At 44.0% G+C, this 21,273-nt stretch overlaps 1 protein-coding gene across 1 annotated transcript in view; it reads right to left on the bottom strand.

Moving 5' to 3' along the window:
- KIAA1549L (KIAA1549 like) overlaps positions 1-21,273 on the bottom strand; it is a 209,592-nt gene that overhangs the window by 53,249 nt on the left and 135,070 nt on the right. The window contains exons 15-17 of the mRNA XM_059929938.1: positions 15,684-15,862; positions 8,520-8,737; positions 2,048-2,177 (exon numbers count right to left, since the gene is read on the bottom strand). Coding sequence (XP_059785921.1) covers positions 2,048-2,177; positions 8,520-8,737; positions 15,684-15,862 — 527 coding nt within the window. The remainder of the gene's footprint in view (positions 1-2,047; positions 2,178-8,519; positions 8,738-15,683; positions 15,863-21,273) is intronic.

Genomic DNA, 21,273 nt, shown 5'->3' with positions numbered 1-21,273 from the left:
GTTGTGAGGGCACATGCAGGTCGTATTGTGGTGGTTAAGGGGATGGGCTCTGGAGTCGGGTAAACTTATTATGTAACTGCTTGGAGCCTTGGTTTCCCATCTGTACAACGGACATAGTGAGAGCACCTACCTGACTGGTGACTGCAAATTCAATGAGATTATACACATAAAAAGACTAGAATAGGGCCTGGTCTGGTGTGTGCAGTCAGGAAATGATAGCAAATACTTCTCATGGGATTAAAGGCTCAGGAGGAGATACAAGAAACAATTTCATTCTCAGCATCAACAGTCTAAATTCCTAAAATTGTTCCCTAGATGATCATCTTCTCTTAAGGAAACTTATATTTGCTTATGTTTTTGTGATCACACAAACTTTTCAAAGAATTGTATATTTTAAAATATCTATTGAAATGAAGTGTGCTTCCCCTAAAGTAATCTGTAAGTGGAATATTTACACATGTTTGTGAGAGGTGAGCAACCTCCTTTAAAAAATCATCCCTCTCCTTCTACTGTTTTACACAACATTCCAAGAGTATTAGGTGAGTACTGCAAGTCCTGGCACAGTGGTTAAAAAAAAACCCTGCAGCGTTCTCTTTTCAAGACTAATAGGGAAACCTCTGGCCTATTTCCTCAAACTGTAAAAATGTCTGTGTCTAGAACCTCACGAGAAATCTATTAATACAAATCTTGAAATAAATTAAGAATCCTATCATACCTCAGCAGAATAGTCCCGAGCAGAAGAAAAAGTTCCCCAAACTACAAGCATCCAGGAAGAATAGTCACTGTTAGTAGGGAGAGATTAATTGAAAATTTCAAACGCCCTATTTTTAACCACAGGCTGATTATCAAATTGATGATCAAGTTTAGTATAAGAAATATTTGTATGAGGAGAAAATTTAACATTGAATAATTTAATCTGGAGGAGAAAAAAAGATTTGCCCAAAGCATCTGGAATTTTACAAAACTAAACCATCAAACTGTTTTCTATAAAAAAGGAAAGAGAAATAAAAGGGTATCACCACCAACACAAATATCAAGTTTAAATGTAAGGAAGGTAATTAGAATTCAAATTAGGTATAATATCTCTGTTTTTAATCGGACCATTAAAAAATCCCACTTTAAGTTTCTGTGGCAAACAATGACCAGTCCTGAGGGTGGAGAAATCTTATTGCCTTCAAATTAGCACCGGATGTTTAAGAAATCAAGTGTCATTTTCAAATTACAACCTCACAATTGTAACAAAACTTTATCTGGATATATTTGAATCATAACTCTTGTTACAGAAAAATTTTTATTTGTAATTAGAGAAACATTTTAGGAGAAAGGGAAAGAAACATTTTCATAAAACCTAGGAGTATATTCAAGGCCATTTGAAATCTTGGGGCAGAATGAAGCATTATTGAACATCTCAGCCTAGTATCGTTCATGTGAGCTCATGAGAGCAACTACATGTGACGGGATGTAAACAACGTGAGAGGAGGCACCAAATTGTAAGTCATCATCTGGGGACGTTTGATGGGATTAGAAGCATTTTTACAGCTTGGAGCATCCCTGCACATAAGCATGTGCTTCATCATATGCAATCACCAAATCGCTCTGTTGGAAACCTCATTGTTTCCATGGCATATTGAGGAGTTATGAAATCAGGAACAAATCCAACTTCTCAACGGTGCTATGGATTAAAAGAAGCCTATGTTCAAATGAATTCTAACCCACAGCCATAGTTCCTACTGAGTTTCTAAGGACAAAGGGGAAAAAAATTAAGGACATTTAGAATTGCTGTTGAGTTTAAGGTCAATAATGTACTATTCATAAAATGATTGAATTTAGACACTGAGCTCCTTTGAGCAATAATTTGTTACTCTGACACATTCCAATTAGCCTTACTTTGCAAAATAGGTAATAAGGAATAATAAAACAGAAACCATTTTAGTGCACTTTAAAATTCCACTAATATGCAGTAAACTGAAACATTATAGGATGCTCTCTCCTCTCTGCATTCAGGACAAAGCAAAGCTGTATTCAGCTCGGCCCACCAGAGACTTACGTCGTATCCGCTGTTACGGATTCCACGCCGAGGTCGCTCCCGAGTCACCAGAAGGTCCATCTCCGTTTCCCCCGGACTCGGGCTGTTCAGAGATTGCCGACTCCGGTAGACAGAGTTCTTCATCTGTTGCCTGAAGAAAATTCAACAACTGTTATGATGCAGCAAATGCCCTGACAGATGGAATTCTCCACTGATCCAAACTACAGGCAACCAATGAAGTGTTTGGATTTGCTTCACGAATCTCAGAATTGATGGTATTTGTTCCCTGGCCATCAGGGGCTGTAGAAAGAGTAGAATGAAGAATTTTCTTCCAGATGCTATAACCATTTGGCTGAATTGTAAATGCTCTTTTGTATGGAAACTAGGTAACTATAATCAATTGCAACACTGCAACCTCATCTAAAATTCTGCTGATGGCAAGGCCAGGGACTCTCCCTTGACCCTCTAGGACAGCTAATGCTGGAAGAACAAACTTGCTGTTGTTAGCTTTGTTGACTTAGCAGCCTCCTACTCCTTTTCATCTTTCTGATTTCACATTCAGGGTTCCATGATGTGTTAACAAACGCTGTGGCTAATGAGCTTCTTAAACACAAGTGTTGATAGATTTTCTTTTCTACCTTTACCACAGTGGATTCCCTTCTGGGCTAAGGAGCCATAAACCAAAAGGCAATTTGGGGCCCATCCATCCATCCATCCATTCATCATCTAGTATTTACTGAGTGGCTACTATGTACCAGGCACTGTGGAAGATGATGAAGATTCACAGTGAGCAAGACAGACATGGCCCTGCTCTCCTGAGCTTACATTCTAATAAGGGAGACAGACAATTCGCATGATAATTTCCAAGAGAAATAAGGGCTATGAAGAAAAAGGAGGTGATGCGACAGATGGTGATAGGATGGGGAATGACTTTAGATAGGATGGTCAGGGAAGGCCTCTCTGGAGAGGTGACATTTCGGCAGACCCCTTAACAGAGCCAGCCGCATGCCAATCTAGGCACAGAGCATTTCAAGCCCAGGGAGTAGCATGTCCAGAGGCGCCACTCAGCTCCCGCTAGGAAATGCATCATCACTGTCTTGTTTCCACTTGTCATTAGAGGAATTTTTTGAGGACGGGGAAAGAAACAGTAATATAGTGAGGGCTGTGGCTGTGCTTTTCTTCTTGCACAAGAGTCAACTCTTAGGAGCGGGGACTTTCACATGATCCTGCAGGGTTCATCCCACAAAGGTGGGATAAAATCACTGGCTACTTCCCTCTCATCCAACAGTAAGTTTCTCTCTGTAAATAACTTGCATTTCAGAGCATCTGCCTTCAGAGAACTCCCCAAACACCACCTATTTTGTGTCTCGCTTCTAAGATTCTATCCATTCATGGGTTGAAGGTAAAGAGGTTGCATTATTTATTCCCAGGGACTATGGAAGAAACCTGGGAGATATAGATACCTTTTCATGATCTCACACCCAGTTTGTCACAGCATGACACTCACACACTGTTAGTCTAGAACAGACATTAGAACTCCCAAGGCAAGACACTACCCTTGCAATTAGTCTAGGGAATAAAACACACTATTAGACCGACTCTCTCACCATAAGGAGCTTATACCTGTTTAGAGAGCCTCTGTGGTCTTTGCTTGCCTGCCACCCAGGACAACCCTCTTTAGGTAAGAGCACTAGGATGGTCTTTGGGGACCAGCTTTCCTCCAGGGATAGGCATGTGACTCAGGCTGGACAGTCAGAACATCACAACCCCATGGCCATAACAGTTGGTCAGAGGGTGGGCACTTGAGTTAGTCAAATGAGACTAAGTCTCAAGGCTTTTGCTACAGCAACCAGCAAAGAGGCATTCTCTTGGTGTTGAGGTTTCTAAGAAGATAGGATATAAGCCTAGAGTTGTTGGTAACCAGTTTGCCACTATGAGGTAAAAGCCTGCCTGAAAACCAGCCAGCAAAGAGTGAAGAAACAGCAAGGTAAACATGGAAGACATTCTATGACCTCTTGGAACTAGCCACTCCTGAAGCTTTGGCCTGTTCAATGGTAAATTCCCCTTTTATTTAACCAGTTTGTGTTGGTTTTCCATCATTTACAACCAAAAGAATCCTGACTAATATAGGAGCTTACCACCTAGTGTTATCAAATGTGCCCTATAGTTATCTGCAATTAGAGGCTTCCTTTAGGAAAGAAGCACAACCTTGTGAAACACAATCTGTTCTGAGTGATTCACACTTTAAGGCAGACCCCAAAGAATTCTTACCCTTGACCTAATTACAAATCATTTTTTGACGAAGCAGACTTCACAACTGTCCTGAGATTGCCAATTGCTAATAAAGGTGATGGAGGAGTAAATACTAGGATTAGCAATTGACATTCAAGTAGTTTATTTTGGAAGTATTAGAAATACAATAGTGAGATTGTGTAAGCCCTTTCAAGAACCATGAACGTGGGTGAGCCCTTAGACACTGGCATACGCCCCAGTCTCCCTTTCCATCAAAGACAATGTTCTTTTATATACCGCTTAAAGACTGCTGTTTGACATGGATCTCAATAGACCAGATCACCAATGTGTGCCTGATATGCAAGCAACTACTTCGAGATAAATTAGGATTTCAGGTAGAGAAATTACTTATTTTAATCAAATAGAGTTCCATTAGGTATATTCATTTCCTATTGGTATTTTTGCTATATTCTTTAAAAGTTAACAAATTTTGAAACTTGCAAACTTGAGATATAAGTTTTTTAACCTTTGAAAATACTGCTGGGAGGATAATGATAAGTATTATTTGGATTTTTTTTGGAGCCTGGGATTAACCACTATAGTTTAAGAATGTAGTTTCCAAACTGTGTTCTACAGAACCCTAGGGTTCCATAAAGACGGACTAGAGCCATTGAGAAGGAGGAGAAGGACGCCCTGCTTCTATCAGAGAAACTCTGTCTTTATAGGTTATTGCCTTAGGTTGGGTTCCCCCAGCAGCAAGCTCTGTGATGATCTGAGTGGAAGTAGAAGTGGTTTATTTGGGAGAGGGTTCCAGGAAGCACAAGTTGGGAAGTGGGAAAATGAGAGAGGGAAGGAAAGGAGGCCAGTAAAGGATATGCTCCAGAGCAGATCAGTGTTTTGGGCATCTGGGGCTCAAACTCACTAGAGAAGTGTGGGAGACAGATGTTTTAAAATGTAGGTTTCATTATTATTCAGGTGTGGTAAAACCAACAGATCAGGGGATGACTGCCATTGAAAAGGTAGCTCGTATATTCACAGATCTCAAGAGGAAAGGGCATGCCACACTATGGAGGGCCACATGGAAAGCACAAAGGTCAGTCACAAGGCAGTGGGAGTGTGGGGAAAATGTGGGCAAGAGCCTTCATTGTGGCTTTCATGGGAAAGGACTGGCAAGGCAGGGTAAGCAGGCTTAGGACTGGCTCACTTGAAAGATTTTGGCAGACTCTGGGACACGGGAGCTGTCCCTGTTTGCCTGGTACCTGGCCAGGGTGATTCGGGCAGGGAGACTGGGGGCTCAGATTGCAAAAGCCCTGTGTGCAAGAGGCAGCTGGAGTCTGGGCTCTAGCTTGTTTGGTTTGTGTCTGACAAGTGCACTTGCACGTGAGACTTACTATCCCTACGAAAAGGCTAGCCAGCCCTGGGAGGGGCAGTCTCTCCAGAGGCAAGGTCCCAGATGTCAAATCATCAAACACAGAAACCAGACAACATGGTTATTACAACAGTGTATAGTTCTTCTGCCAGGGGTATTTATCCATCAGTTCCCATCTGTCAGTGACTACAGCTGCTCCAGAGCACATTAACTACCTGACACTTCTGGTCGGGGGCTCACGTCAGAGTCACAGATGAAGGATGCTGCTGGCCTATAGGGGGGCTGAGGGGACATGCAGGGGGCCTCTGACAGCACCTGCCTCAGTTATATTACATACTCTGTGTCTCTGGGTAAGAGTTTATAACATAAAAAGGGGGGTGTGCTCTGACTTAAAAAAAAAAGCTGTGAAAACTCTTTTAAAGGGTATCAGGATGAGTCATCATTTGGAATCTAAACTTTGGCTTTGATTTATTTAGGTCTCAGGGTAAGATTCTGGTTATTGATGCTACCTCTGGCCTAGAGAATGAGTCCTTTACTTGTGCCTTGCAGGGGCTAGGTCACTGAGAGCAGAACCTCTAACGAGTAGAACTGTGAACAGTAATTAACAGGCAAGTCTAACCTGTGATAACAGCTAACACACAGCAGGTAGCAGTGGACAGTGCCTGGAGTCAACAAAAATAGCACCCGAGGGGCTTCCCTGGTGGCGCAGTGGTTAAGAACCCGCCTGCCAATGCAGGGGACACGTGTTTGAGCCCTGGCCCGGTTAGATCCCACATGCTGCAGAGCAACTCAGCCCGTGCGCCACAACTACGGAGGCTGCGTTCTAGAGCCCATGAGCCACAACTACTGAGCCCACGCACCACAACTACTGAAGCCCGCGTGCCTAGAGCCCGTGCTCCGCAACAAGAGAAACCACCGCAATGAGAAGCCCGTGCACCGCAACGAAGAGTAACCCCCGCTCGCCGCAACTAGAGGAAGCCCGCGCGCAGCAACGAAGACCCAACGCGGCAAAAAATAAATTAAATTAAATTAATTTTTTAAAAAAACTTAAAAAAAAAAGAATAGCACCCGAGAGCTTACTGAGCCTCTGTTACTCTCCTTTTCTCTATTAATCTTTGTCTTCTCGTCCCAGTCTCTTGCTGACCCCATCTCCCTTCCTATCCCCCACCTCACTTGATTTGTGGTTATCTCTAGTTTTCCCTTAACTGGTCAAAAATTTTAATTAAATCATTTCTTCAACAGACATTTCCTAAAAATTACCTATATAATCCCAGCATCAGCAGGCCATCAAAGGGCCTTAAGAATCTGGCCTGACCTTTTGTTAGGCAGTGGAGATGCACCTCTCCAGAAAAAAGTTTTGTTCATTCTCCTTATAAAATACCTTAACAGAAATTTTCATTTCTCAAATAATTACCAAACTAAGTTCCTCTTACTTGTACAGGACTTTTGATTCATTTTCCAAGTATCAGCAGGAAACCCAGGAAAAAACCTCACCACCCTAGTCTATAAAAGACCCCTGAAGTAAAAAGCCCCAAAGTATAAAGTGAAAGCTAAAGAAGCTCCAGCCTCCCAATAAAATCTACATATGTTCTCTTTTTTTCCTACAGTTATCAACTTGGTGGCACATATGTTGTGATCCCATCACAGTGTGATTTTAGATCAACAGCTCTTTATCCCCACCAAGCCTAATGAGAAGCCTGGTAAATGAAGCACTGGCTTAGAATTCTCTCCTTTCATTATTAAAAATAAATTATGGTGATTCCATTCATAAAATGTAGCACCTTGATTTTATGGCTTCCATCTAAGCCTGCCACATAGTCATTTTGGCTTTTAATAAATACCCACTCAGGCCAGGAACCATTCTGTCCTCCCCAGGGACCTCTGTAGAGGGTACGTCTGCCAAGGCTACAGGATGGGTTGCAGCAGGCAGTTCAAAGTCAAGGGGCCACTGCCAAGGAGGATTTGAAAGAGATGGTCTCAAATCATGAAAATGCTTTTGGGGAGGTACCTCAGAGGGAAGGCAAAGAAGAGAGGTGGGCCTATCTAGCTTTGCTGACCTCTACCCCTTTTCCCAGTAGGTGAGGCCATTCCCTGCTGAGTTAGCCGCAAAGCTTGGAGAGATGCCGATTCCAACCACCAGGCCTACCCGCCTCTTGCTAGGCCAGGCCTACCTTTTCGACTGTCACAGCAGCTCACATTTCAAACACCCATCGCACTTGTGAGCAATGAACTTTTGGGGTGGTGATCCTTCTCTCCCATCAGGCCTTAAGTTCCACAAGAGCAGTGATTGGGCTGTCCTGTCCACCATAAAATTTTGAATGAACTGAATGAATGAACATGTGACCATGACAGTATCCAGGATCATGCATGGTGCCCAATACTGAGCAGGTGACAATAAATGGCAAGTGAATGAACAAGTCTATGAATGAAAGAGGAACTCAGCATGGAGACTGGAGTAGCGGTGCGGTAAATACTTACTGAAGCTGAATGAAAAGGTGAGGCATGGGTTCTGTTTTTCTTATGCAAGAGCCGCTAAAATAATTGACGAATACACTGTCCCTTGATCTGGAAGTTGCATAACCAGGTGGGTGATAATTATATCTGAACCCAGCTCTGAAACAGCTACAGGTTTGAAAACATCATTAAGCTAAAGGACAATTATGGTTGTTTGCACAAGTATTTTTTTTAATGGCTTCAATTTTATTGTCTTCCAGACTCACTGTGGAACTCCTGCTCGTACAGACCAGTGTGGCCCAGACCAGCAGCCTGCAAAGATGATAGTCCTAAGGTAACAAACAGATCCAGAGGCCCAGACTGTATTGCCCGAGGCACACCCTGCCCTCATCCCACTAATGGTACAGCGACCTTCAGAGAATCCCTTAGGGACTGCACCTGTTTTTAGCCTCAGTGAATGGGGCACACATTTCTGGGTCTGGATCCAAAACGTGCTCGATGTCCTTTGGGGCTTTTTCATACATCTTCTTTCTTTCCATCTGAGCCTTGCTCGCCTCCACCGGAGGGAAGTCGTAGTATCCCTTCCTCTTGGCTTTGAGGCGCAGCTTGTTCCGATAGTGCTCGATGTCTGACTTCTGCTTCAGGGCTTTGTTCACCTGGGGAGAGAGACAGTCTCAGGCCCACACCTGACCAGGCACAGCCCATAGACAGGAAGCTTCATCAGACAGTCACAACACCTGGAAAAGCCATCCTGGGCTTCACCTCTGGTCCTTTGAGCCAGCCAGACCCACCTGTGTCCCATGCCAAGACCAGCCCTCAAGAGTGGACCACAAACAGTGTGGAGCCTGGCACTTGCCTAAGTCACCTGAGACCTTCCCTCAGGGCCTCCTTGCCCATCTATTCGAGTCTACTCAGGTCTAGGCCTGACTCTGCACTTTTAGCTTTGCGATGTGGGCCTTAGTCCCGCCTAAACCCTTTTGGTTCCCCTGTGTGGAAGACTCGGACTTGGCAACCCAGCTAGACTTGGGGTTCCGACCCTAGCTCCAGCCCTGAGCAGCCCAGTGGCCTCCCCTGGCTGTTTAGCTGGTGTCCTGCTGGATAAGACAGCCAGTTCCTGAAGGAGTAGAGTTGAGATGAATGGGGTGGGAAAGGGGAGCAGACACCCTGCTCCCAAGGTCTCCCCACCCTATCGACCTGCACTTGAGAGCTTATTTTTGTCAACCTATAGCTTTCTTGAAAGAAGCCGTGCATGGTCGCTATTGCCAACCAGTTCCTGCTCACCTGTCAAAGATACAAGCAGATGACTGTGCTTGCTAAATAAGTAACAAATGATGAGCATTTTACTCCCACAAACAGAGCTGAACGGTGAAATCTGTCTGACACCTACTGAACAATACAGAGAACCATCAGTGCTGCTGGTAATCAGACTTGACTACATCTGTATAATCATGTATAATGTAGAGAGCATTTTCACAGCTGTAACTTCAAGGGACAATCATGGAAAGTCTGGTAAGTGTGGGGATGACTTCCACCTGACAGGTGAGGAAACTGAGGCCCAAAAACGGCTAAGTTAGTAAAGTGCAGAGTTGGGACCCCTAGCAAACTAAGTAAGAGCTCCCCTTATAGAGTCTGTGATGTACAATCACTGCAGTGACTTAATGTGTGTGAAGTCTTCTTAACCTTCATGACAACCCATAAGGCAGGTTATTTCATTCCCCATTTTACAGATGAGATTAAGGAACTTTCTCACAGTCCCCACAGATAATCAGTGGTGGGGTCAGGGTTTGACCTTGGACAGCCCATGTCAGAGCTCTGAGTTTGCACAGTTAGCTACAATGTACACTGCCTCTCAGGATGAGAAGACGAGGAAGTACAGAAGGTCCAAAGTCTAAGCCCCTGGGCTGGCAGATTCCACCCCAAGAATGGCTGAGGGCTGAGGTTGGTGTGGGCTTGCCAGAGCTGAGTCTTTCCATTGGGAAGATGTGCAAGGCAATGGTCATCTGGCAGTGCATTGGCGCTGGATACAGAGCTGGCAAAAAATCCAGAGGCCCAGACTCTACCCCAGACCTACTGAATCTGAATCTTCAAGAGTGGGGCCTGGGCATCTGTAGTTTGAAAAAAGTCCCAGAGCTGACTCTGGTCCAGCACCTGGCTGAGAAACCTCTGGCACTGAGCGTTGGTTTTCAAATTATATTCCATGGATTTGTGTCATTTTGGAAGGTCGGCTGAGAATCTTATGAGAATTAGGAGTCTTGCCCTCCAAAAGCCAATACCTTCAGCAAGTCCAGGGACCTGGGTTGAGAACTGTTGCCCCAGAGCTCCAGGAGAGTCCTCAGGAGCCAGGAAAGTATGGAGGCAGCAGGAAGACAGCTAAGCTGTTGGGTCTGGTCCCCAAACCAACAGAGCAGCCCTCCACGCTCCCGTCCGTGTTCTATATCAGACTGCTACAAAACAGCGTGTCTGAAGAAAGGATTAGGGGGTTCGAGAAGGCATAAGGTCCAATGGTCTTGGGGTCAGAAACTTGAGGCCTGATCCCCAAGTCAGGCTGAGCCGAGCTCTGGGAGGAGAGGGAGACAGGCTGTGGCCCTGAGATACGTGAGCTATGCAGAGGTGGTGAGGCCAGGGGAGAGGAGGGGTTGCCCGGAGGCCCCCGGGACGTGGCACAGGAGCTTCCTCACTGTTGCAGCCAATGCCAACGGGGGAGAGAGGGAGGGAGGGGTACGGCTGTCTTACCCCCTTTGTGTCCCTCCTGGCCTTGAAAGTCCCCCCGGGTAGCAAGGACCCACAGCCTGGAATGCTGGGCTTCTGGCCAGTCGGGCCCATGAATCCCTGACTCACTGCCCATGCTGCTGATGATACTTTAGATGAAGCTCTTTTTCTTCTTAAGGCTCTTCTATTTGGGTAATTAACTTAAAATCTGCTAGAACATCAAGACTCCAAAAACTAAGGCTGGCAGTACTCCCTTCTGCTGAGGGAACCGCTCCCCTCTTTCCCCCAGTTCCCCCCACCGTCACAGGTAAGCATAGGAGCAGGGTCCCCGCTTGAGCCAAACTTACTTGCAAGCAACACAGGGGAAGAATCTCCTTTTAAAGTCAATCTCTGTCTCTCACTCATTCCCAACTCTTCATGAGACGTTCACCAGAGTTCACCGGGTTAATATGCAAACACACTTGGGAGGATAATACTGTTGCTTTCAGTCATTTACATTTTAACGATGCAGCAGCATAAAGCTGTGGCTAAGGGTATAGGCTCTGGGAACCAGATCAACTGCCTGGGTTTAAATCCCAGCTCTGTCGTTCCCTAGCTATGTGACCCTGGGCACATTACTTAACTTCTCTGTGCCTCAGATTCATTAGGTGAACAGGGAGATAATACTACTGCCCTCGTAGGGCTGTTGTGAGGATTTGCATGAGTTCACATGCATGGCATGCTTGCAACATGACCATCACTGAGAATGACTTTAAAATGTTATTACCGCTAATGTAGGTTGTTTGGGATTCCTTTACATCTAAGAGTAAGGGAGAGGGAGCTTGACAGAGAGAAGGGGAAGGGGAATGAGTAGCTTTGGGAGCACAGAGCGCTAAGGTGAGCAGACGTGGGTGGAGTGGGGCAGTGAGGGGGCTTTGGGCCGAGCAGCATGGGTGCAGCACTGTGGGAGTGGGTGCGCAGGGGCAGGGGCAGGACGAACAAAGGAAGGCGGACAGGCCACCGGCTGCACTGCAGTCTTAGAACGTCCCTGTTCCTTCCTCTTGCCCATGAGAGTTACTCTGGTTGCATCCTTTCTGGTTCCTGTTTCAGGAGGGAAAGAGGAAGAGACAAGCCAGTTGCAAGAAGCAGCCTATAACAATGCAAACCAACACCTGGGGGCTTTGAGGATTAGGTATAGCACTAGCTGTGTTTGGCCAACAAGTTGTGGTGAGAGTGTGGTGTTTTATGAAAGCCCATTCGAGGATCCGTGCAGCTAGCTCAGGAGTCACGAGCCTGAGTAACTATGGCCCATCCTCTAAGATAAACTCCCAAATGCCCAGGATGTGGTTCAATGTGCAAGCAGAGACTCCGTTCCTGACACTCCACACTGCTAGGTTATCCTAGCAATGAATTCATCCAGTGGTAAGATACGTATCAACCAAAGTACGAAGCCCGAGGTTCACTAACATGAGGCTGCATGTTAGATGCTTTATTTTTACAGCATTTGAAGAAACAGACTGAGGGACATATTTTTTCTAACTCTTGCAAAGATCTCCCCAACCTGGGCCCTGATGATATCTTTAGGTTGGTAGCATCTCACAAATCTTTAATTGTTCCCTCGTTCTGCCTGCCACTGAGAAAACCAGTAAAGAGAAGAAGGTAGCATGACATCCTCTGAGCCAGGAATCCATTTCTGGAATCTCTCCTAAAACAACATTCCAAGAGACGTTCAAAGTCAGAGATGAAAGTTAACATCACCAGTAATCAGACATATCAGTATCAAGTACTTCCTGATGCAATGCCCATGAAAGGCCACAACATTCCCATAGTTATGCCAAAAATTCATAACCTCAATCCAATCATAAGAAAACACCAGACAAATCCAAATTGAGGGACATTCTACATGGTAACAGGCTTCAAAAGAGTAATGGTCATGAAAGACAAAATGGTCACAAAGAAGGACAGAGGAACTGTCCCAAACTGGAGGAGACTCAGAAAACAACTAAATGCCATGTGGGATCCTCGACTGGATTCCAGAACAGGAAAAGGACATGAGCGGGAAAACCGGTGAAATTCAAATGAGATCGGCACATTAGTCAATAGTATTGTACCAATGTTATGTTCTTGGGTTGGATCATTATTCTATGGTTACATAAGATGTTAACAGTAGGGGTAGCAGGTAAAGAACTAGCTGGGTAAAGGAATTCTTTGTCCTATTACAGCAACTCTTTTGTAAATCTAAAATTATTTTCAAAATAAAAACTTTTTAAAAGTCATGCATGAAAACTAAAACCAAAAATACCTGGTTTGAACAATGGGAGAGTAGTTTCCCAATCAATGGTGCACCTACTCAATCAAGTCATTCACAATGATCATCAGAAAAACAATATCAACACAGCAAATGCTTAAGATACAAGATATAAAGTTGTCTGTCTACGATGAGATTCTAAAATATACATGAGTTTGATCAAAAGGTTGGAGGTGGAAAAAATGAAAACAGAGGATATATTAGGGTAGTGAAGTTACAGTGATCTTTCTTACTTTCTGAACTTTGCTGTTATTATGTTTTCTTTAAAATAATATTTAAAAGAATTACCTATAATTCATAAAAGGAAAATTTATGGCTTTGAGGCTGTACTTTCTTCCCTTATACAAGCTGCCCGTAAGAGGAGAAAGAGGAAAATTATAAGACAATCTGCCTCAAATGCCACAAGGCAGTAAATTACAGAGAACAGTTCAGGGCTCCTTTCCAATCCAAATGTCAGCAAGGTCTATTCCTTCGGCTACCAAAGTGTAACATGTATCCATTTCTGGACAGGGAAAATGCTCATCTGTTCTCCTGTGACGGGGTGATGGGCCTGGCAGAAAAAGGGAGTGGTCAGTTAGATTTAGCAGAGATCTGGAATCTGTCCCCATGACATTCACATGGCTAAGCTGGGATGAAAAGATCCAGGCATGGCAGCCATCACCTGGGCCCATACTGGGCAGAGGGTCTTAATGAAGAGCAGTTACCAGTGCGTTAGTGATAAACTCAGAGGCCTCTAATCATTGGGCTTGCATGTCCAGTGGCAGAACTGTGTACAAGGAAAGATTCACTGGCTGTGATTGGCTTTAAGAAGATATACAGGTTCCCAAATGATAGGGCCAAAGGGCATAAAGTACTTGATCAATGAATCCTTGCTCATTAGCTGACTAATGATGATGATGACAGTAATAATAACGTACTTGTATGCTAGGCACTGTTCTAAGTGCTTTACATGTATTAACTCATTTGATCCTCACAACAGTCCCATTGTACAGATGGATATACTGAGGCACAGATAAATTAACCTGCCTAAGGTCACAAAGATAGTAAGTAGAAGAGCTGGGATTCACATTCCTGCAGCATGGCTGGAGAGTCCATACTCTTTCAAGCACAATGCTTTTTTTCACTAATGGGCCACAGGAAGTCAAAGAGAGGGAAGGAGCACTGGACAGGGAGCCAGGGGGCCTGAACATCATGCTGTCACAATAACCTGCAGTGCAACTCTGAGCAAGCCACCTGAGCCCTCTGGCTTCAGTTTCTTTGTCTAAAAAAAATGAGGAGGTTGGAATAGAAGCGCTCTATAAGTCCACAACCAGTTAAGTTCTTTTTATTTTTATTTATTTATTTTTGGCCATGCCGCGCAGCCTGTGGGATCTTAGTTCCCTGACCGGAGATCAAACCTGGGCCCACGTCAGTGAAAGCACTGAGTCTTAACCACTGGACCACCAGGGAATTCCCAGTTAAATTCTTTTTAAAAGTTGAGGAACCTCAACTCATCACACCTCTAGGCAGTTCGGTCTTTCTGCCCAGAAAACCAGAGGAGCTTCCTGAATCAGGTCTGTAACAGGCTTTTATATGTGGCCTGGATGGGGGATGCAGACAAGCCGCTAAAGTGCGCTTACAATACCCAGCTGTATGGGGCTGTCGCATTTTCCTCCAGGTGTGATGGTAAAGAGACTTTAAAGCTTAGGCAATCTCCCTCCTGATGCAGGTAACCATAGCTGGGTATAAACTAATGAAGTGAAAAACCAACCTGACAGCTTAACAACAGAGAAAAATATATGAAAGTACGTGTGTGCGTGCATACATGTGTAACGTATTCACATGCAGGTTCCATATGCATGGCCTTAAAGGATCATAAACATCTTCAGCCCACTGACCATTCTGCTGCAGGAGATGGAGAAATGGCAGATAATTTTTACCCAATTTAAATTTAGCTCTCCCCTAAACTGCCTCTATCAATCTGTCTATCTCCATCCATCCATCCACCCACCCACCCATCCATCCATCTATCTGTTTTTCTTTGGTGGAATCATTATTCTCGTGTACATTAATAATTTTTTTCTGACTTAGGAAAATTGATTAACATCATGATATCCATCGATATCCTCCTGGAAGCAGGCAAAGGGTTGTTTCAAGCTTGCTCAAAGGAGTAAAAGTCATTTCAAAGCCTAGATAGTGGGCCACATCCCGGTCTGGATCTCCTCCGGTCCCCTATCAATTCAAGTGCCTCTCACCACCACTGCAACAGACGTGCCATCCTGACCAGTTTAGTATCAAGAAAGACAGCAGGCTGTGTGGGTGAGGTGTTGGGGAAGCAGAATTTCTGATGTTTCTCTTCACAACTACAGTTTTTAAAAAGTCCCCTTTGGGCTTTCTAATGAAGGTAGAAAATGCTCTGAAAACATCACTCAGCAAACTGGTTTAGGGTGACTTGCGTCCTGATTCGTTCTGCTGAGGCCCGCGCATGCAGAGGTAAAAATGACCCCCAGAGCCCCGTATACCTGGATGCAACCTGCACCCAGGACCCCCAGGTGCTACTCCTTAGTCCGCATCCACGGAGGCCTGGCTGCACCTGCTCTCTCCTGCTCTGGTCCTCAGGTGCTCACCTCGCCGTTGAGGACGACCGGCTCCTGGCTCCTGTCCGAGGTGGGGTGCACCACGGGGAGGGCTGTGGGTTTTATTCCGATGAGCTGCACAGACCCAGAAGACGTGTCAAAGGGATCAGCAACCGCCTTGCCAGAGCTGTCAAAGAGGACCGCTCCTTCCTCTTCATCACTCGCTGGCACTAAAGCACAACATAAACACATTGATTTTCTGGTGTGCAGGAGCTGCACCATCGTGGGGGAATATATGAGAGGCTCACAGCCGAAGGACAGGACTTTACTCAAAATGACCTCAGGAACGACAGTGTCTGGTTCTGTGCCAATGGCTCACTCCTGCTTGTGGCTTCCTTTTTTATTTTTATTTTTTAATTTAAGATCTACACTCTTCACCCCTCCACTGGTTTGAATTTAAAAAGTAAAAACCATTCCTTCAAAACTGTGACAGAACACACTTGGAAAAAAAAAAAGTAAATTTGTTCTCTATGTTTGAGTCGGAGATGGGAAAAGTGCCATTTGGCCAAACCTGGCAACTATTCTTAAAATATGACAATCAAGAGAATAACAGCATTCAGTTTAGTCTCTGCCACCAAAGCTACCCATTTTGGCATCACGTGAAGGTCACGAGTCTTCCCTGGTCAGCCATAGTAATTGCTCCTGAAACTTTTTCTTTCTTTCTAAAGACTGCTTCTTCAATGACTAGGGTTTGGTTTCTTTCATGTGTCTAAAACAAAAGAAAGTTAAGAAATAACCACCCGAGAAATGAATTTAAAGCTACAGACAACTCCCCTAATTAACTAAAGCCATTTCCACCTACACTCTGTTATATTAATTCTCCCCTCTGACAGAGGATTCTGCTGTGATTGCTGAAAGACAGCCATCTGCTTGTGCTTCCATAGCTAAGCTGACGGAGGACTTCGGAGGGCCAGCGGTATCTTGCTGATTTACTAGTTCTTAAAGCACATTCCCATTAAGTAACTATTATACAAATGACAGTTTATTGAGCATGGCTCGGCAAGAGATAAATTAAGCCTGTTCAAACAACCAAGCCAGCCGGCAATTTAGGAGCAAAATAGGTGTTATATGAAATATGAATGTAATAGAAGTGTATTCATCTTTCCTCCCGTCTCGAGAGACTGGGATGTCATTTAAATTATTGAGAAACACATAGTTTGTACCATTCTGTCACTTATCATAATCACAGAAGATTTGTCAAATTAAGCCAAGTAAATTGTTATTGTACAATGTGGCTAAAACACCTCAGAGTCTAACCATGGGTTATAATTGGAGTATTTTTGGGTTCTGTGGACTTATTTGTAAATAGCAGGCCACCAAGAAGCCAATGACAGAGGAAAATCTCTATTCAGATGTGTTACCAGATGCATATATCTTTTTAGAGTGTAGTTTTGCTGGGCAATTCTTGCTTTCCTACCATTATCTCCCACCAGACAACTCCTATGAAACCCAGCCTCCAAGATGGCACCCAGTAATTCTTGCCTCCCGATATTCACAACCACATAGGATTAACCTGTGTAACAAAACAGGAAATTGCAGAAATGGCAATGTATCTCTTCCAAGGCTAGGTCATAAAAAAGCATTGTTGCTTCCACCTTGCTCTCTCTTGGATCACTTCCCTCTAGGGAAAGTCAGCTGTCATGTTATGCGAACACTCAAGCAGCCCTATGGAGACGTCCATGTGGCAAGAAACTGAGACTCCTGACAACAATAATGTGAGTGAGCCATCTTATGAGTGGGTTCTGCAGGCCCAGTGAGGCCTTTCAATGGCTACAGCCCAGGCCAATATCTTGACTGCAACCTCATGAGATACTCTGAACCCAGAGCCACCCAATTAAACCACTTCTGAATTCCTGACCCACAGATACTACATGAGATAATAAATTTAGATTGTCATTTCAGTTGCCAGATGTTGGGGTAATTTGTTACGCAGTGATAAGTAACCAATACACTTCCTAAACAATGCCCCTCCTCTGAGCTTCCACTCTTGTCCTCCTACCTCTAAAATACACACTCCACCAGCAGCCAGGATGGATTATCTTTTCAAAAGATAACCAGATCACAGCACTCCTCTGATCAGAACCTTTTGAAGGCTTCATCTCTCTCAGAATAAAATCCAGAGTCTTTACTGTGACCTACAAGGTCCTGTACCATGTGGCCCTGGCTACCTTGCTGAGCTCATTTCCCGCTTCTCCCCTGAGCCACTCTGCTCCAGCCACAGTGGCCTTCTTGAACACAGCAGGCTTGTTCCCACCTCCAGGATTTTGCATTTGCTCTTCCCCCAGATCTTTACGTGCCTAGTTCCTTCTTATTTTTCAAGTTGCAGCTTAAAAAAGACTTTCCTTATCCACCAATCTAAAAAAACTCACCTCATCACTCTGTTGTATTTTCTTCAATGCATTTGAAGAAACAAATCTATTGATTTGTTGTATTGATTTAATCGGCTCCCACCCCCTGCCACTAGAATAGAAGAGCTCCATTCTTGCCCATCTTTTTAAAGGCTCATGCCTTTGCATTTAGCAATGTCTCACATGCAGTTGGCTTTCAATAGGGATTTGTTGAATACATGAATGAATAAAGGAATGACTAAAATTTCCTGACTTGGAAAAAGAGATGCTGTTAGTACCTGCAGAACAAGTAAACATGTAAAAGTTAACCATTCCGAGGTTGAAGAGATGATACCTAGCATTCTTCTTGCTTCTGGGTTGTGACACCCTTACTCCTCACCCCGTGGAGGGAAAGGGGGGAGCATTAACTATAATGGCACAGGAAAAGAACACCCTGGAAACTGTATAAACTGCAGTTCTTTTCCACTATCACTCAAAGTCATATTCAGATTTGCACAATAATTCCTCTAGGTTTCTTTAAGAGCAAAATAGTTATCCCCCCCCAAAAGGACTGTATGGAAAAAATACATTATAAGGCATTGCATTAAATATTAATACATTAAGATGTTATGTGAGGGTTTCCCTGGTGGCACAGTGGTTGAGAATCTGCCTGCCAATGCAGGGGACACGGGTTCGAGCCCTGGTCTGGGAAGATCCCACATGCTGCGGAGCAACTAGGCCCGTGAGCCACAATTACTGAGCCTGCGCGTCTGGAGCCTGTGCTCCACAACGGGAGAGGCCGCGATAGTGAGAGGCCCGCGCACCGCGATTAAGAGTGGCCCCCGCTTGCCACAACTAGAGAAAGCCCGCGCACAGAAACGAAGACCCAACACAGCTATAAATAAATAATAAATAAATAAAAATTTTAAAAAAATGTTATGTGAGTACAGCAGGTTCGTGGGAATATTTAAAGCATAATTTGTCCCTAAAGATAAAAGCACGGGACAATGCTAAAGAAAAGGGCCACAGTGAAATTGAGGAAGTATCCTACAACATCACCACATCATCACAGTAAATGCCACCAAGCATCCACCCTGTATCTATTTGTGTTTTATTTGCATTGCTGGTGTGAACTTCAGTAAATCAGGCTGGAAAGGGGGATTTCATTTCTTTATGTTTGAACTGGCATGGGGAGAACCTTCCCATGTGAAGCAGAAAATGCTCTTAAACGAAACATTTTCTTTTTTGGGGAATCTTTATTAAAGCTCAAAGACAAATAATTTACAACTAGAATCACTGCCCTCTGGTGTTGCTTATCAAATAATAAGTGAGTCTTCATCTCACTGGGAAGGCAAAGAAAGAATAAACTGCAACTGTTTTTGAGCTAATATTTCTGACCAATCCTCAAGGGCCCCTGCTAAGAAAGTAGTGATTCATCTGCCAAGCTCTCTGATCCTTGACCTCCTCCTGCCCCACCTGCCCCACGACCACTAGGAGGCAAGGCGTGATTAGATTCTGAAACCTGGCTGTGAAATCTTGGTGTCTTAAAGGAAGGTGCACCCTTAATGGTTTATGGAGGTTCTTTCTTCTAAATGACTGAAGGTATAAATACATAATGTTCTCACCTTGAACTCATTTTTAACTCTTTCCTGGAAAACACTCTTTCTAAGGTGACATTGGTTTGGGTTCAGAAGTTTAAGTATCTGTATTTAGTTGAGAGAATGCCAAATTGTTTTGCTTTCAAAATCCTAGCTCTCACATCTATCTTTCCCACTTATATTTAAACATCACCTTGAAACAGACTCTAAAACTGCCTGCAGTTATAGTAACTAATGAGGCCATTGAGCTATAAGGACCTCCCCCCCACCCACCCCCAGCCATGTTGCTAGTGGAATAGTGTCTTTTCCTTTTAAAGTTCTTATCTTCACAAAAAAGTAGAAAATTAGAAGCTACATATGCAACAAACCTGGCGGAAAACAAGAAGAGTTTTAGAATGATAGCCTGGTACATGAACATTTATTAATTAACCTCAGTAACCCTAACCTCTAGAGTGGATACTAAGCCATAAAAACAACTTCTGATTATTCCATACCAAGAGAATAATCTATTCTCAGAGGCTACATTCACACAATCAAGTACTTTTTGCAAGCTGACAATGTGATGGAACTACACCTTCTAGTTTTCCCACAATTCCATTCAATGTTATTTCCTTCCTTCCTCCCTTCCTTCCTTCCTTTCTTCCTTCTCTCCCTCCCTCCTTCCTTCCCTCCTTCTGTTCATCTTCTAATCCAATAAAATATGCTATTGATATTTTTGGTGAACTCCAACCTAGTATTGTGATTAAGTGGAGCCCTTTGATAAAAAAAAGGACAAGTGTAGGTTCCATTGAAGGTCCAGTCTAGAATTCTGATGTGCTTCAGCATCTGTTGAATTTTACATTAAACGAGTTGGTCCTCTCATTTCTATTTGAAATTTTCAAAGTGAAACCTCACTGAACGAGAACGTTTGGTCAAAGAGAAGTGACCAAGTGACCAAGAAGTCTGAAAATTCACTGGGTTTACTTCTGGCAAAAATAAAATGCAACGAAGCACTGTAAACTTGGAGAAAGGATGGCTTTTTAATAAAACAAACACGTTAAAACCTCAACCTGGTACAGTAACTGCATTTTATTCATGCACCCGGCTGTTGTTATTTCTGAACCTGATATTTAAATAATCAAAGTGACCTAAACAGAACGAGAAGGCAGGTAGAGAGGGTGGGAAAACAAGAACAGGAAGGTCAGTGGGAACATTTAGGGAAGTCAATGCCTCACCAGCCGGGTTGGGGAGTGATGGGGTCTGAAACTGACCCCGCCCCCTCCTCTTCTACAGATTAAATGCAGGGCACGGGGAAAGGCATCATCTTGTCAATGGGTATTTGCTGACAGAGGAGTCTGTATATTGCATATTTTTAAGCAAGAAAAGGGCACAGAACAGTAGGTACATTGATCCCATTGCACAAAATAAAATAAAGCAATACAACAAAAAACATGTGTTGATACATGTGAAGATACATGTGTGTTGTCATATGCATAGTAAAAAAGTCTGAGAGAGACACACACTGAGTTATTCAAGGCCATTTGAGGACTGGGGTGGGTGATGGGGTATCTGGGGGAGGATGGACTTTGACTCGACTTTATACATTTCTGGGAAGAATGTAAAGGAAGGAGGGAAGGAGGGGTGTGATGGGAGAAGGAGGAGCAGGAGGGCATCTCG

The sequence above is a fragment of the Balaenoptera ricei genome, chromosome 8, assembly GCF_028023285.1.
Source record: "Balaenoptera ricei isolate mBalRic1 chromosome 8, mBalRic1.hap2, whole genome shotgun sequence".
Classification (NCBI taxonomy): Eukaryota; Metazoa; Chordata; class Mammalia; order Artiodactyla; family Balaenopteridae; genus Balaenoptera; species Balaenoptera ricei.
The sequence above is the reverse complement of the archived record's forward strand: the minus strand, read 5'-3'. Positions and strand labels throughout refer to the sequence as shown.